At 42.5% G+C, this 17,907-nt stretch overlaps 1 protein-coding gene across 1 annotated transcript in view; it reads left to right on the top strand.

The window, feature by feature from the left end:
- The window catches only part of LOC147747319 (FRAS1-related extracellular matrix protein 1-like), a 1,022,199-nt gene that overhangs the window by 932,871 nt on the left and 71,421 nt on the right, over positions 1–17,907 (top strand). Inside the window, exon 30 of the mRNA XM_086953165.1 lies at positions 1,992–2,287. Within this exon, the coding sequence (XP_086809291.1) occupies positions 1,992–2,287 (296 nt within the window). The remainder of the gene's footprint in view (positions 1–1,991; positions 2,288–17,907) is intronic.

The following is a 17,907-nucleotide window of genomic DNA, read 5'->3' as shown; positions in this document are numbered from 1 at the left end:
TTTCAAAAACATCACGTTGAACCTATTGTCTTTTTTAACCTAGCATTCATTTGCTTTTGACAGCCTAGCAGCCTGCTGGCATTTTTATACACCCAGTCTGCCATATTAAGATATGATGAACCCCAGTGCTTAATTTGTCAAATAATGAGTGCCAGTGCCCAAAGCTCTGCTCAGAAAACGAGGTAGATGCAATTAAACATCAGCACACCGAATACTAAAGCTGCACAGTCCTAAGTGCATCTCATGACTCTTTAATCTGCTGCCAGACACTCCCTGACCCTTTATCTCACTCCTGCAGGTACCTGCTTTCTCCATTTGACCGTTTTTCCTTCTTACTCTTCTTTAGTCCTTCTGCTTTGTGTTTTTTTTCCTCTCTTGCACTCAGGAAATATCTGATTTGGAAAAATAAGGTATGGTTCCCAAAATGTAGTGCCGGAGGCCCCCGCCGTCAACCACTGTATCACATTAAGCATTGATGCGCCCTCTTCTTATGGCTGGCAGCCCAGTGGTGGGTGTAACTGTAATTGTTCTTGTCTGACCAACTCCGGGCTCAATGAGGAATATTCTCTGGACACGAAGGGTTACTAAAAAGGTGTAAAACATATTTTTGGTGAATACGGTGTTATACTTTAATTGCTGAAGAAGCTAGGAGGTAAATTCCAATCGCTGTGGTTCCCCACAAGTGAGAAGTAGATTTAAAAAAGAAGGGGCCGAGCATTACCTTATGTGTCTGAACCATTTGCGAGCAGTGCTGCCACTTCAGGTTTGTGTCCCTCAAGTCAACAATGTGGTCAGAAATGTTACTACTCCAGGGGGAGGGGGTCCTGTCCCTATTGACCGTTCTAGCTCATTGCTTTGCTTTTTGTGGTGAAGCTTACAAGAATAGATTTCGTATATTGCATAATACCAACCCAAATTGTATGCAAACTGCAAAAGGGCTCCAACCAAAGGTAACTGACTAACCCTGAAAATGGATGTACGTCAGTACAATGCGATCATTTTGATCGCAGTACTTTACGACGCAGCCATTACAACGCAAGTCGTTACAACGACTTGCATTGGAGGGTGCTGGATTGCGGATTAATTTAATTTCACCCCGCACTCAGCACATTTTGGTTTTTACTAGTGAAACCAACAAATCAGTGTCTTGTGCATCAGCCACAAAGGGAGATATGGGAGAGAACCTATCTACCTACACAAACGACCAGGGTATCACCTGACCAGACGCCAACTGTCAGCCTATCTCTACCTGCTTGCCATGTACTCCACCGATTACAAGCAGTTGGCGGAGAGAGCTCTCCATTGTCAAAGCTCCACTTCTTGAAGCCCTCATACTCTCTACGTCATCCCTGCACAAGGCTTCTTGAATTAAGATGTGGTTTGAGCCTTATCGTAGAATGATATCAGCCTCAATACACCTTGACGGTCATGGATCTTTGCCACACATTAGTAAACACTTCTGTGTTTATCTGACTTTTCTTATTAGGTATAGTATCCCTACCCCCACTACATTATTGATCTCAAATATTTGCAAAGTGATAGAAAGTGTGCTGCAAAAATAGAAATTATTTAGGCATGGTGTTTAATTTAAAGAAGCACATAAGAAAGATTTGTGAATACCAAGAGTCCTGCTATACATGCTAGACTTTCAAGGATTTCAAAAACTGTCTATCCATTTACCTATGGGTGCAAGGCTGATTATGATGAACATGTTACCTCTCAATCTGCAATCTACTTCAATACTTATATCATTCTGACTGTTACAGAGCAATAAATTAATGAGAGAGATTGACACGCGTCTCATGAAGATTTATAGACTGTTCACTACTTTCTTGATCATTTATTATCTTCACAAACGTTACACATATATCATTCCATATAATACACATACATCATTCCATATATTTTGGACAATGAAGATGACGTAATGAGAATGCTGCATCAAGTAAATCAGTGATTTTGAAAAAATGTTTTTTGTCTGTCGTATTTAGGTGGATGCATTGCACGGGACTTTAGGACAAGTGGCACCCATGAACTGCTAGACGCAGGAGGTTCTCTTTTGAAACCTTGGGTGAATCCTTCAACATCTCAATTTACTGATAGAGATAAAAAGGTCACAAAAGTAGAAAACCCTGCTTTTGGAAGTGAGCATGACCATGTTCCAGTTCTCCGCGGTGATGTTCCTCAAACTGATCAACTTCGACAGTTTTCTGAAAGTGCATTCATAGATACCGTCACACCGAAGCCCATACGAAGACAGCTGACTGCTGTTGAAAACAACAGAGAGGTAAGTGAATTTTACTATACAGCCACAACACTGCAAAATGTGTCATGTACCACTTTAAAGGATTTACATATTCAGCAAGGCAGACCTCCATATTTTTGCTTTGTTACCAGTATTTGTTTTAAGAAAAACACAAATTATAAAAGTTAAAATGAAAGGTGAAAGTTCTAGTAAGGCATGGCCATACTGGGAGTCAACCATACCCTAAGGTACTGCTGGAGGGCATCACAGGTCCTGGACAGCAGCATGGATGATCTTGATGGTGTCAGATCAGGAGTACCAATGCTGCCCTGACCAACAAGCCCCAGCATTCAGTAGACAAGCTACAAGTTAAGCGTCTTTTTATTTTTCTGAAGTCTGAATTAAAAAGTAAATTCCCACCTAAACTTTTTTTTATTATGCATCAATAAGTATTTAAAGTGATGTATTGAATTAATTGAAAGTGATATTGTTATATTTTAATAAAAAATATTTTTGCATTATTTTTTATTGCAAAATTGAGTATACAAATATTTTATAATTAACGAGTAAATATGGACTATTTTATATTGTTTAACACTAAATTATAATTCATATTTAATTTATTTTAATTGAACATTATTTCCTATAGGTATTATGTTATTTCACACTCTCCGTTATTTTATGTCAGAGGTTGCACCGGTGGTTGGCCATGTGTGCCACTGGACTTACTACTGTTTTTTTCCAAGTCGAAACTTACACTCAGATTTTGAAAATGAGCAAAAAGTCGTAAACTAACCCAAAAGTGTCAATTATTCAAAAGTGCAAGTTTCCTTTGTGAATTACAGATCACTTTGAAAACTCTCAGTTGGGCACGGAGTGTCACTACAATCATTTACATCTGCATAACAGATTAGCTCCTCCATGAACACAAAAAATAAAGTCACATTTTAATTAATCCCTAAATTCGATATGCAAGAGCGGACATAGAGTTCAGCATAGTTAGTATCCTAATAACAGTCCCTGAACTATTACTTGTCTTCAACATTTTGAGCTAGATAATTTTATAAAACATAATCCATGTTAGAAATATATTATTCAAGCCTGGTTCTTTATTATTGCAAGTAAACTGTCCTGAATGTCTATTCTATATAGCCAACAATAATGCTTATTCCAGAAATGCTTATTTGTTGTGGTTTATCTTGTACTACTAAATTGAGAATGGTCAAGTTGGAAGTATTCAGAAGTAATCCTCGCTTTGACCCTTTCACCAAATTCTTTCTTGAAGCTGCCACTCTACAATGGCCTTCGTGATATTCTCAGTCCTACTATTAAATGATGTATTTAGCCCATACTATGCACGCTGATTTCATTTGATTTGATTCTTATAAAGCATATCTTTACAATAGTCAGTGTCTTGACAATAATTTTGGAAGATGAAAATAGCCCTGTTTCACCTCCTTACAAAAACTCATGTGATTTATGATGGTTCTCAAAGAATGTGGCAAGAAGTTCCTCTATTTCAGGAAATGATAAAAAGTAGATGCCAGCTGTGGAGATCTGCATGGCCCGAGAACTACAAAGGGGCGTTTGAGGCTAGTGTGCGCTGAAGAAATATAGGCGTAAATCTGTGGCTTATATAAGGAAATTTAAAAAGAACTAGTTTGCCCTTGAAAGTTAATTTTGTTGAATGAAAACTAGAGTAAGTGAATTATTTGTGCTTAATGCCAACGAGAAGTGTAGCTGCCTTGTTCAACACCAGCACATGATGACACAGAAGATGAAATGCCAGAGCAAGACAGCAAGAATAATCATGAACCATGCTGCATGAAACTATAGGGTTAACAAGTAGTTTTAAGTCCAAAAAAGAAGAAAGAGAAGCATCCTTCGAAGGTGGCAACAAGATGAGTCAATTCACTGCTAATGGTGCATGCCACATTGGAGGACTCACAATCTGCTCTTTTATTCGTTTTATCAAATGTACTTAATTAAAGGATTTCCTTTCTCCGGGCAACATGGTTCAGTGAACTGAGCGTTCCTAGCTGATTATTATTTATTTATTATTATTTATGGAGCTTATAGAGCGCGCAGCTACCTCCGAAGGAGGTGTCCCGGCGCTAAGATTACATAACTGTCCCCATGAGGAGTAACCAAGATCATATCTCACAGAGAAAATGGGAAACGGTGAGGAGTTGACAGTTCCAAGTCCTACCGCCTAGTGAACAGCCAGGTCTTGAGTTTGCGGCGAAAGGCTGGCTCAGATTCGCAGAACCTGAGGTCAAGGGGGAGGCTATTCCAGAGCTTGGCGGCAGTGACGGTGAAAGATCTGCCGCCAGTCCGAGAAAGCCTGAATCTAGGAACCAACAGAAGACGAAGGTTATTGGATCTGAGATGTCTGGCTGAAACAGAGATCTTGAGACGCTTTTTCAGATAAAGTGGGCCAGTACCATGGATAGCCCGAAATGTCAGGATCAGAATTTTAAAGTCTATGCGTCGTGAAATGGGAAGCCAATGAAGTTCTTCTCGGTAGGCTCTGACTGAAGTACGGGCAGGGATGTTACCGATGAGCCGGGCTGCCGCATTTTGGACTATTTGCAGGCGGTCAATAAGATAGTGCGGGGCACCTGCATATAGACTATTAGCATAGTCTAGATGGGTGATGATAAGGGCCTGGACTACAGTTTTGCGTGAGGATAGAGGGAGGAAGGGGAAGATTTTTCTGATCATGCGAAGTTTAGAGAAACAGGCCCCTACCACTTTGTTAACTTGGGCATTTCCGGACAAAGAGTTGTCAAAAATGAAGCCCAGGTTACGAGCTGCCTTCACGGGAGAGGGTGGGGGATTCAGAATGGTAGGCCACCAGAGGGTTGCAGGGGGGGGGATTTTTTACTGAAAAAGAGAACCTCGGTTTTGTCGGTGTTAAGGGCAAGGTGATTGGCTGACATCCAGGAGCATATGTAGGCTGTTCGGAATTCGGTTAAAACCGATTGTAAACGACAATACACTACTGAATGAAAATCCGCTGACTCGGTTGAAACCGAGTCTCACTGATTTTCATTGCTGTAGCGCCTCTTGGCCACTTGATGGAGCAAACGCAATACAAATCTTTGGCCTGCCTGTAGTGTCTGACACGGAGGTGTCTGGGGAAAACACTGCTTCTGCAAATGGGCAGCCGAGGTGTGAATGGCCCAAGGGCCGGAGTAACACCAGGCCCCCTGCCTGGCTCACGTGGGGGGGGAGACGAGCTGTTGTGGTCTGCGGTCTTACTGCAGCCGGCCGCGCACAAGTATTTTACAGGTCTTTCAAAAGACCATTTAAATAACAAGGCTTTGTTAAGAAAGTAGTGGGCGATGGGGGACGGGCACCGGAGAAAGAGGCGGCAGGCTCAAGTTTCTTGCATGTTAGTTCTCACCTAGCGCAGCCCTGCAGGCGCCTACCACAATCCAGTCTATTACTGCCTTCCTTGATGGCGTTGAACCCGGACGTGTGTTATCAAGCTTTTCTGAAGTGTGGTTAGGATATTATTAAACCGCATTTTCGGAGCTCTGCTCTCGATGTCACCCCCACTCTCTCGTAGCTTGGCTCTCGTTGTGGCCATACTCACTCACAGCTCTGCTCTCAATGTAGTAATTCCCTCTAGTTTCTGCCCTGGGATTAGCCAGTCTTTTTAAGAGCTAAACAATCATGGAAGAATTGCAATAGTTAACTGCAAAATCTGAAGAGGGGGTTTTGCTTTGTGCAGACCGTGGCTGCGCCGCCATAGCGGGAACCACACTGCAGCATTTCTTTTGCCATTTTGACCGCTCATGTCACACTGTGTGGGAGTCGGGGACGTTTACCGAGCTCGGGCCCATGTATTTCTAAGTCTTTGGCGCTGTTTTTCCTTTTCACTATTGCTGAGTTTTCTTTCACCTACTCAGACAACTGGGTCAGGGCTCTTGCTGGGAGGATCCCGTGTAAGTGGAGCTGCGCCAGACAGTGACTCACGGCGCGCGTTAGATGCAATAAAAACAATATGCAAGCCCTTCCAATGAAGCTGTTCAGGGTGCTCATGAAAACACATGGCATTTGTCCAGGGCAGGTCTGCTGTGCCTTCGCGGTATGTGCAGTACTTAGTACTTCTGTTTTCCAAAAGCAAGGTCTCTCCAGTCTAAAGATCGGAACATTTTTAAAGATGAATGTCTGTTAATATATTTCTATGAACGGTTTATTAAAATAGCCTTTGATAGCAGAACCATGTAATTCTTGGTGTCCCCGTGTTTCATGAATCCTAGATTGACTGATATTTGTGAGGAGGTAGCAGTCTTTTTAAGGCCTTAATTGTCCGTCATATAGATATTTTTGGGTGCCATGAGCAGGCATTGTTCAGCGCCGTGAGGTATTCCAATCTCCTTTGAGTGCACTGCTTAGCTTGTTAAAAAACAAAGTCCTCAGTTTCACAGTTTAAAAAAAAAGACTTTCCTGTTCATCAGCAGCCAGACGTAAATTGACCCAGTGATAAGAACTTGGGGGCAGATTTACAAGCCCCTTGCGCCACTTTTGCATCACTTTCTCCATGTTAAAAATGATACAAAAGTGGCGCATGGGCCTTGTAAATAAGCCCGTTGAATTCTAGGGCTCAATTTCCAGATCGGTTTAACATTGAGATCATCTAGCTCCAGTGTTGTATCCCTGATTTGGAGCTTTAAAGGTTTGAGTCCTTGCTTTTAAATAGAATTAAGAAATGCTTACATAAGGGCCGATGATGTTTTTGCCACGCCATTTGGGGATACATTCTGACACCTATTTACTTTATGCTCTTTTATTTCCAAGAACTGGGTGACCATGTGCCATCTCCCGCTGATACAATGACGTAGTGCACGTTTGCTGCTTAAATTAATAATGCGGGACAGGAAAGGTTGGTCATGTAAGATTGTTGCCTCGTCGGAATTGCCTTTGTAAGGGGTTCGCTGTAAAACTGTTTGTCTAAAACCATACATCGTGGCTAGCAGCATGCAGCACGATACCTGTAGCAGTCCTGGATTCTACATTTTCCCTGCTTAGGATATTTACCTCTATCCATCTGAGGAAACGCTTACTCTGGAAATTTCGTGCCATACATGCATTTAACAGATTGCTGTCACTGAAATGCCAGCAGCGCAACATACTCGATGTGTCAAAGTTTTTATTACGATTATATTTGTTAGCTAGGTGTGAAAGCACATTCAGGGGAAACTCGCAATTAATTTTTGATTAATGAAGTTTCCTAAAGGGTGCTGGTAACAAATAGCACTTATCCAACCATTAAAAGTCAGCTTTTACTTTACTTGTGGTTGCGCAATAAAAAGGAAAACAAGACACAATACTCAGAAATTAGCTGTACAAGCCCTCATTCTGTCAAGCATGGATTATCGTAATAGTCTCTATCTTGGCATTTCAAATGCTGGGTTGTCCAAAATTCAGGTAGTACAGAATTCAGTCTTCCAGTTAATACTTGGGTTGAGGAGACAGGAGCATGTGTCTGTTTTCACTCATAGATTACATTGGCTCCCTACTGAGAAGGATTCATTTGAGTCTGCCATGTTTCTTATGCAATACATGGAAGAGAGCCCCTTTCCCAACACACGTTCACCTGTAGCAACCCAATTGCCGACCCCGCTCATAACCATGTGCTCCTCAAGGTGAGGCCTATTGGCTATGCCAATGCTTGTTTTTTAAATGTGCACGATACCCCGTCTTCATTGTACTGCAAACTCAAACTATACAACTGATGTTTACCAAGTCCCTAATCAGAGTTGGTAGGCTACCAGAAACACGCTTAAGAAGCAGACACTGCACTAGTCAGGTGACCATGTCCTTCGTGGAGTGCAACACTCTCTGAGCAGAAGAGGGGTAGTGACTCTGGAACACAGACTGTAACTTCCAACTTGCTGAGGGACCAATTTACGTTTTCATTTAAAACAAGTATTTGCAATGCAATAGGTCTCGCATTTAGGCGAGTTTGAGCTATTGACATTGCACATGTAAATGTAAATGTATTGGCATTTATATAGCGCACTACTTACCCGTAGGGTCCCAAGGCGCTTCGACCGCTGCGAAACCCTTCCTGGCTTCCCTGAGAGATGGTCCCTTAATGGGTATCTCCAGGGTGAGACCAGGCATCCCCGGCGGTCTGGTGGGGCCGTTAGTGAAGATGAGGCAAGCTAATGCCCGGAGTTGCCGAGTGTGATCGCTGATCAGAGTGGGCACCGAGGCGAGAGAATTATCGAGTCCGCTGACCCTGGTCCAGAAACCTGCCGCGCCGGGAATCGAACCCTGGTCCCGGGCCGTCCTCTGCTCTCGGGTCTGCCGCCTCTAACCAGTGAGCCACACTACACATAACAATGCCTTTTATTTTTGAATTCGTTTTTAAAACATAAATATAAGGCTTTGCCATTTACAATGCAAATAGCTAAAACTTGCATAAATGCGAAACATATTGCATTGCAAATGCTTGTTAAATCTGAGCTGCAGCATCAAATTACAATGGAAAGTATTTCATGACTGTATTAAGCTTCTGAAATGTAGAGCAGTATACAATTTCTAAAGGAAAATGGAAAAAGCAATAATAAAAGCAAAGCGTTCCATAAACACCGGTAAAACACTGTTTCAATTGTTTTTTTATGGCGCGAAAATGAGTAACCACTGAAAATAACTGTTTTTTTGAGGTATTGAAATCACTGGAAAACACTGAGAAAACACCACCAGAATTTCCCAAAAATAGAAACTGAAAACAGGAAAGCCTAAGCATATGTTACCAAGGCAGTTTCTAAAGTTGGAGAAGAGGGAGTCAGAATGGTCTCGAAAGGAAAAGATAAGCTGAGTATCGTCAGCGTAGGAGACCACCCTGACGCCCCAGGATTCAACTACCTTGGCCAGAGGAGCCACATAAGCATTAAACAGTAGAGGGCTCAAGGCAGAGCCCTGGGGCACTCCACACAGGAGGGGTTTGTCTTCGGATTCAAAAGGGTGCATCGTAACCCTTTGGGAGCGGCTAGACAGGAAAGAAATAATCCAGGCCAGCACTGTCCCACCGACCCCTAGCTGCTGTAGGCGGGAGGTAAGTATTTTGTGGGAGACAGTATCAAAAGCAGCGGATAGGTCGAGGAGGACCAACATGGCCTCCTCGCCCCTATCCACTGATTCCCTGATAATTTCAGAGACTTCAAGCAGCGCAGTCTCGGTGCTATAGCCGGATCTAAAACCGGACTGAGAGTCGTGTAGCAGCTGATTTGACTCTAAGTACAGTGCCACTTGTTTCTGTACCACCTTCTCCAGTATCTTGGCAGGTTTAGGCAGGAGAGAAATAGGTCGATAGTTGCTAAAAAGCAGAGGGTCTGCACCAGGTTTTTTCAGTATGGGGACCAGCCTGGCCTGTTTCCAAACTGAGGGGAATAGACCTTGCGACAAAGAGGCATTCCAGATGGAAAGAAACGGGTTCACAAGGATAGGGGCGAGATTACCCATGATTTTGGCAGGAACTGGGTCCAGGGGGGAACCAGACTTAACGTTGCGTAATGAAGCTAACGCGAGATCAGGAGTTAGCTCGCTAAAAGAGTTGAAAGAACAAGAGGTGAGGCCAGGGCAATCATCAGGGAAATCCGGAGCCATTGCTGCAAAGGAGGAGGAGAGTTTAACTATCTTCTCTTGAAAAAAATCAGACAATCCATTGCAGAGATCTTGAGTGGGAGTAAAGAGGGATTTCAAAGCAGGAGGATTTACGAAGTCATTCACTATGGAAAAAAGAGTTTTGGAGGAATTCTGCGCCTGTTGAATCAAATTAGAAAAGTAAGCTCTCATGGACGAGCGTGTTAGTTTGTGGAACTTACTCAGGGCAGATTTGTAGGCCAATTTGGCTACAGGATCATAGTTCAATCTCCATTTACGTTCCAACTGCTTACATTTGCTCTTTTCCTCACGCAACAGAGGGGAGAACCAAGGGGCAGAAGGACGGGATCTGGAGGAAGTGACGGGGACCAGAGGGGAAACCGAGTCAAGTGCATCCGAGAGGGCCGAATTGAATCTCAATGTTTCTAAATTGAGGTCATTTAGTTGGTTAAAATGAAAATGTAGATGAGCTTCCAGGGAGTTACATGTAACTTTGGTCCATTTACGACCTTTAACTCGATTAAGGGGGATAGGGGGAGGAGGGGAGGGGGCCGTGAAAGAAAAAGGGATAAGATAATGATCGGTCCATGTCAAAGGAGTGGGGGGGAGAGTGGAGAGGGAAGGAAGATTGGAAAAAATGAGGTCAAGGGTATGGCCTGCTATATGAGTAGGACCTGTCACTAGTTGAGGCAGGGTGAGTCCTTGTAAGGTTTCTAACAGAGAGGAGGCTAGTGTGCAGGAGGGATTATCAATATGAATATTAAAATCTCCTAAAACAGTAAAATGGGGGTGTTTGAGAGAAAAATCGGCGATGGAGTGAATCAGAGTGATAAGGGAGGAAGAGGTGACGGCCGGGGGATTATAGACCAGTATGCCTGCACAGATGGAACAAGCAGGGTCCATAATTGAAAAGTGAGCGGCTTCGATGATGCCAAGGTTGGGAATTTTCGTGAGGTTTAATTTGAGATGGGATTTAGCAATGATCGCAAGACCTCCTCCGGTCTTAGAGTTGTCTCGATTAATGCCAATGAAATGATAACCAGGGGGAGTAGCAAGAGTGATGTCCGGTTTGGAGGAGTCTTTTAACCAAGTTTCAGTAAGAAACAATAGGTCCCAATTGTGGGTTTCAAGAGATAGCCATATGTCATGAGCATGGGCTGGGAGAGATCTGCAATTGACTAATGCGGCCTTTAAGATGGTGGATGGCTGATCATTGATTTTAGAGGGTAGACGCCGAGGTCTAGGTACTATGGGAAGAGAAAAGTTACAGTGAGGGCAGGAATAAACAGTAGTATCTAAGCTAGCAATGTTACAGCAAGTAAAGGGGGCACAGGTATCAGGACGGAGGTGAAGAAGTTGTTCAGAGGACCAACGAATTTTTGGGGCAAGTGGAGCAGGGGTTACGGCGTTGGGCGCGGGTCCGACGCGGACGGGCGCAGACGGGCTGGACTTAGGCGCGACTTCGGCGCGCAAACGGCGCTCCCGCTGCGCTCGTCCGCTGCGCTTCCGATGGAAGCACATGTTTTATAGCTGCAGATAACGTCAGTAGGGGGGTGTGGCTTCGAAAAAGGGGCGTGGCCTCACTCGACGACGGAATGGCGGCATCGCTGACCTCTGCTGCAGCGCCTTCCAGCGAAGAGTTCAAGTGCCAAGAGGGAGAGCAAGGAAATAGGAAGTGCAGCAAGTAAATAATGTGACAGTCCAATGTTTAAGATCAAATTAAAACAGGTTAAAAAACACACTCCCGACTCCCTGATAAGTCCTGTGACCTGCAAGTCAAAGTTTGATTCCGGCAGGGTATATTCATATATATTTATCAGTAGTCTTTCCAAGATAATTAGCTAAAGTATAATTAAACTGTGCAATATCAAAGCTGTTTAGCTGTGCAAAATTGGTTAGAGCCATGAAGTCTATTTACTTTGAATATACCCTGTTTATTCTGATTAACTTTATATTAAAAACACACTAACTGCCTGATTTAGAGTTTGGCCGATGGGTTACTCTGTCCTAAAAACGTGGCGGATATTCAGTCCATACAAAATGTTGGAGCTCATCAGGTCCCACAACCCAGGATACACAGCAAATGTGTTCGGAAAATCCAAAGAAGTCACCCAATGTATTTATTTGTTATTCGGTTTTATTCAATCAGTAATCCAAGCTTTGTCTAAACGTATTCGTATCTTCAATTTTCACAAAAGGTCAACGAGTGCCCCAATAGACTTTACTCATGGACACATGAGGCTAACAATTCATATAATTGAACGTCTGGTGGTAATCCCAAGCATTTCGGGCTTTTAAGACCTTCTTCAAGGGTAACTAGGGTGGAAAAAATACTCATGAGAGTACCAGCAACCGAAATCAATTATATAACCTTCACAATTCAAATCATTGCATGGTATTGACCTAAATGAATTTTTTTTTAGAAAAATTAACATAACTATGCTCTATCATACAAAATCAATCCTGAATGTTTGTACTTCTAATTACAAATGATTTAATCCAATTCAAACCAAAATCTGTATGGAATATAACATGACCCTACTTGTGTGCCTCATCGTTGTATTAATAACTGCACAAACATGCTCATGCAAATGACACCAACATCAAACCACATGGTGTGTCCAAACTTTTAAATGTAATGTTGAGTGAGTGTCTTCCTTTCCCCATACGTCCCTCATTCGTCAAAACACATTCCCGACAACCCGCAAATTAAATCAGCCCCTCCATTCACTGAAAAATTAAGAACCATTGCCTACAACCAAAACCGTCTGTGGTGCGCCAAAAGCTGGATATCAAACTCACATCCACCAATACCAAATCGTGAACATGCCCACCAATGGGTGCGTGTTCAAAATGAGACGTGCGTATTCAACAGGAATCACTCAACTGTGTTAGTTTTAAATCGATCGTGTCACGTGATATTCAGTCCGCCATATTGCAAGTACATTCTATCCAATTATAATTTTTGGGTGCTGGGACATCAGCCGGAATCAGGTATTCTGGCCCTCCAGCATCCCTGCGCCACAAACAGACGCGCTCCTAATCAGTGCCAAAGAGGTAACCAAGTACAATCCGCTATCAACCTGCTTCAACGGTACAGGAGACATGTTTTTTTATGTATTCTGTGCAGAAATAACCATTCCTATGGTGCTCATACCCTCTGTAGATGTTAGAGTGATATGAGCAAAAATGTAGGTGGCGCAGGTCCTGCCGTGGTAGGCATCTGGTCGTGCATAGCTAGCATGGCTCAAGATGTGGTCACTTGTGCACCAGTATGTTTATTGAGAACCCATCTGTGCTTTGGCAACAACAATGAGACAGGTGACTGTGCTGCTCAGAGGCCAGGTTTTGGTAAATGTAACCTGTACAGTCAGAAGTTGAACTGTAACCCTCATGGGGACTCGGTTAGGGAGAACTCTGAGCTGACAGTTCACCACAGATTGAATATGCAACATTTAACGTTATAGGGGCGACACCACCACCCAAAAGGGATGTTCCAACTCGCAGCAGTACCCCGCCTTTGATGGCTTCTTTACCCTCTGTACTATTGACATGGAAATGGTCTAGAATTATTTTCACTGTCCATTACCCAGATTCTGGAAGAGAAGGCAGTAGGTTTATTTGCTTATGATTAAGTTTTGTGTTCAAGTCGGCCTCATCATTGTATTTACGGCCATTTGTTTGACATCTTTCACTCCTGGTCTAGACCTAACCAGCACTATAACTCCCCCACTTCTGGAAGGAACTAAAGAACCACATATTTCAGGAGCACCAAACATCATGTGTCGCCCTCCTTCTCACTCGTACACCCTGTAACATGTCTCTACAGATAGCTTTCTGCAATATATGTACCCTATATACAGGATCACTGGAATTATGCCATTCTGCTGCCATGATGTTTTCCACATAATAATGGGTTTCCGTAGTTGCTACATAATCCGTCATCTGAGGTGAAACGTTTGCTGAAACAGTGTTAAGATTCAGATAAAAGTTACAATTATGAAGTAAAGCTATCACAAAAAGTGATGCATTACGTCGCATAATTTGCTTTTTCTTGCTGCATAATTTAGTCAACCCTGCCACATAATTCCAGTCGCCCTGCCTATGTACAAATATAATATACAATTGATATTTTAGAATGTGCCATGTTACACTTTTTTGCAATTGAATATGTTTCTGGAAATCGATGCAGTAACTACCGCTTCCAGGAATATCAGGTGCAGTAACGCTGAACCATTTATAATCCTAATTCCACTGAAAACTGGAGTTTTCATCCAAATTGGGAATACCAGGCCTCTCGCAATGATAGCCATAGAGCTGTAAATGTTTGTCATTCAATCTCAGCCCCTCCTTAGAGGATGTTGGAAGCTTCAGACTGTGACTATCCAATATAAGCATTTCCTAAAGAGGCTTTAGTTCAAAATGTAATTGTTACCAATAACTGACAAGAATAATAATCCTTCACGCAGTCAAAGATAAAACGTCTTTTCAGAAAAACCAGAGTTAGCACGACAAGGAAGCCACAGTTGTAAAACAGTCTGCAAGGGGGATTAGGATAAAGAGCTAATTGGATTAATCTAAATTTAATTTCTTTTTGATAGTGGATTTAACTCCAAGGAGCTGCATAGCACCTATCGGAGAACATTTCTATTATGTCTGGGTGAACAGGACCGAGAGGGCTGTAGATAGAGCAGGTGGTTGCAGGGGCTCTGGATGTGACATGGAGGGAGGTGGGACATGTAATTGTGAGGGAATTAAACTGTGCCTTGAAGTTTTTTTTTTTTAACATTGTGCATGCATTCATCGACATTTCTCAGTGTTGGAAAACAGGTATTGTGCAGAATGCGGTCTTTATTATCGCATTAATGCATTCTTTGAGTGTTTACTATTTCAAGTGCGCCATATTAAAATCTGTTGTTTGCAAGATCGTTTTTATTTTTCAAAAACTATGTACTACATGTATACATCAGTGCTTGAAATGGAAAAATAGAAGTGCAGGTACTCTGTAACAGATTACCTGCTTGTTTCTGAGAAGTGCTGGTACTCTCCAATTAAAAGTATTAAGCCTCTCTTGAGAAGTGCTGGTACTCTCCCTCTCAAAATAAAAAAGTGCTGGTACTCTCCCTCTCAAAATAAAAAAGTGCTGGTACTCTGTACCGGACAGTACTGGCCCATTTAAAGCACTGGTATACTTACATACATACATACATGCGTCCATGCATGGATTTTCAAACAGGCTTGATCTTCCATTGACCTTTTCTAGTGTCACTTTCATCATCCTTCAAAATGCAGACGGGAGTGCATGGTCAGTCGACTTCGGGCATTGGTCAGTCCACTGTGAGTAATGGCAGTGGTGTCTGTCCACAGTGAGCACATCTGCAGAAAAAACTAGTCCCCTTCAGCGCCAGGGACTGCTGTCCCAATGTATGTTTCTTTTTTTTCCCTATTTTATAAACGTCTCTTTACCTTTTCCCAGTTTTAACAGTAAATCCACAACTTAATTTCTCTCTATGGTTGGACATAGAACCCCCCTCTGGAATATAAAACACCTTTGCCTTCAAGTACCTCTGACTGTGCCTGTGAGGGTTTTTGAATTGTGTATTTTTATCATTCGAGCTTTGTATTTCTGTCTACAGGACGCTGGAGTCTATTGTGGTGTGAAACCTGAAGCATCTATGCTAGTAAGAGGGAGCCTTCTTATTTTCGTGCAAACAAAGGTGAAAGAATTAGGAAATAGCCTTCTTCCTCTTCACCGAGGATCCTGGTTACTGTTAAGTTACCTACTTATTGTTTTGCGTAAATTAAATCGAGGGCCAGAGAAAATACAGGCACTGTGGTAAAAGCACGAGTTAAAATAAGGTTAGTGGTGATGGCCTGCCGCTTCAGCTGTGCCTGGCCTAAATCTGTGCTCAAAACACGTAACGCTGTTGAGTTTCCTTTTGTTTTTTTCCAAATTAACAGCTTTATATTTTAATTAAATATCGAAAGCACGAGCACATTAATATAGTAAGTTCTAGCATAATTAAGGCGCATGTCTCACTATAACTCCAAACAATGTTACTTAAGTGTCTCTACAATTGGCATCATGTACTGTTGTCCCACAGGGGCCTTTTGTAGAAATGATCGCATCTTCATATTTAGCTGTTCGGCAAAGTGTGTGCCAACAAACAAACTAAAAACCATAAAAAGCTCCTTTTCCTGTTATGAAATATTATTAATTACCAAGGTTAATCTTCCAGTCGTTTCATATTGAGTGTTTATCAAGAATAGTTTTAGCACTAAGGCAAGGATCCGATCTCACCAGCCTTGGCAGCAAACAGAAACCCATCCTGCTGAACAGATATATATATATATATATATATATATATATATATATATATATATATATATATACACACACACACACACACACACACACACACACACACACACACACACACACACACACACACAAACATATCAAAAAAAGGTTATCGTGCGATTTTGCAGCAGCAGAGTGGTTTGGGTCGGGCATTCATAGACGTAGTGTCCTCGGAGAGGAGAGTTTGAAATGAATCCCACATCTTGTATTTAACTCTTCTTCATCCATACTTATGCTTGGTCTTTAGGAACAAACCATTTGTAAAAAGGGGGGTCGGATTTCCTTGTGCCTTTGTTTTTCTCTGCTCGCCCAGAATTAAATAACCATTTTATGACACATGGAAGTCTTTTTGCTTGCTAAATGCTTGTGTGTTCACATTACAACAGACTCGTGTCACACAGACATGCATTAGGGCATTGATATTAAAAAAACACACACAAAAAACACAACACAAAAATTCGGAAGGTCTGTACTCAGTGGAAATATGAGGGTATGTAATTCGTCCATAACACATTTAATGTTCTCACACCTCCCTGGATTTCTCTACGATGCCCAGTCATTTAAAGATTTTAGACATTCAACCATGCACTCTGTGTCAGCATTCATATGCGCACCCCCTTTCAACCATCCATCCATGCACTTACTCTTTAATCATCCATGCATTCAGTCACAGCTTTATCCAAGTGTTTAGAAATTCACACTTTGAGCCGCACAACGCATACCATCTTGCCAGTGAATGATGAAACACCATCACATATAAACTAATACAGCCAGACCTGCTGCCTGTGGCAGTGGTTGTTTGTAAATTGCTGACCGCTCAAGAAAGTAGAACAAGTCTTAGTCGGCGAGCAGTCCGGAAGAGCAGATTCTGTTCCCCGTATTTGGAATTTTAGGGCATCCTAATGCTCAGATTGAAGCATTTTCTCTGTTCCAGCTGCCCACTCGCAACTTGTGACGCGGAGGCTGTGAATGTGGATGGCACAGACATCATTGCGGTTTGAGAAATGTGCAGTCTGTCGATCCTGCTATACTATGTCATTTCTCAGAATAACAATAATTGTCACATCAAACAAGAGAGGATATTCTTCAGAATACCGGAGGGTCCTTGTGAAGATTTGCGTTTGCCAGAGGGTGTTGATTAAACTCTCCTTTCCTAGCCAGACTCCTTACAGATTGCTTTAAAACATGACTCAAGTTGTGCCAGATCGCACAGGTGACATGTTTATCTAAGTTTGAGAGCTATTGGCTGTGTTTGAAAAAGTTTTAGCTTCTAATGTTGGTCGCAGAATGTGATTGGCTGGCGTGGGACAGGCCCCCTCCCTCCCTCGCTGCTTTCCATGCTCCTTCTCCTGAGCCAGACAACAAAGCGCTGCTTTGAATCTGTTGTGCCTTGCCCAGGAAGCATGTTTTGCATCCTGAAGCAATCTAGCATAATTTGATGTGACACACTATGATGATACGTGTCAGAAATGTCACAAGCTGTGTTTGTGGCAAACACCTGCCCTTGGCAGATAACTAGTTAGTGAAAGGGGCCTTGATCCGTTCTCAGCGGATCACTCTTTACATTTTTAATTCTGATGCACATTTACATACATAATGTGTTTACCAGACACATTTGGCGGGGGCCCTCTTTGCAGTCTGGATTTTCTAGTGGCTGCATGAATGCCTTCCCAGCAGC

Source organism: Lissotriton vulgaris, chromosome 1_1 (assembly GCF_964263255.1).
Source record: "Lissotriton vulgaris chromosome 1_1, aLisVul1.2, whole genome shotgun sequence".
NCBI classification, from domain to species: domain Eukaryota; kingdom Metazoa; phylum Chordata; class Amphibia; order Caudata; family Salamandridae; genus Lissotriton; species Lissotriton vulgaris.
This window is presented reverse-complemented; position numbering and strand designations above follow the sequence as displayed.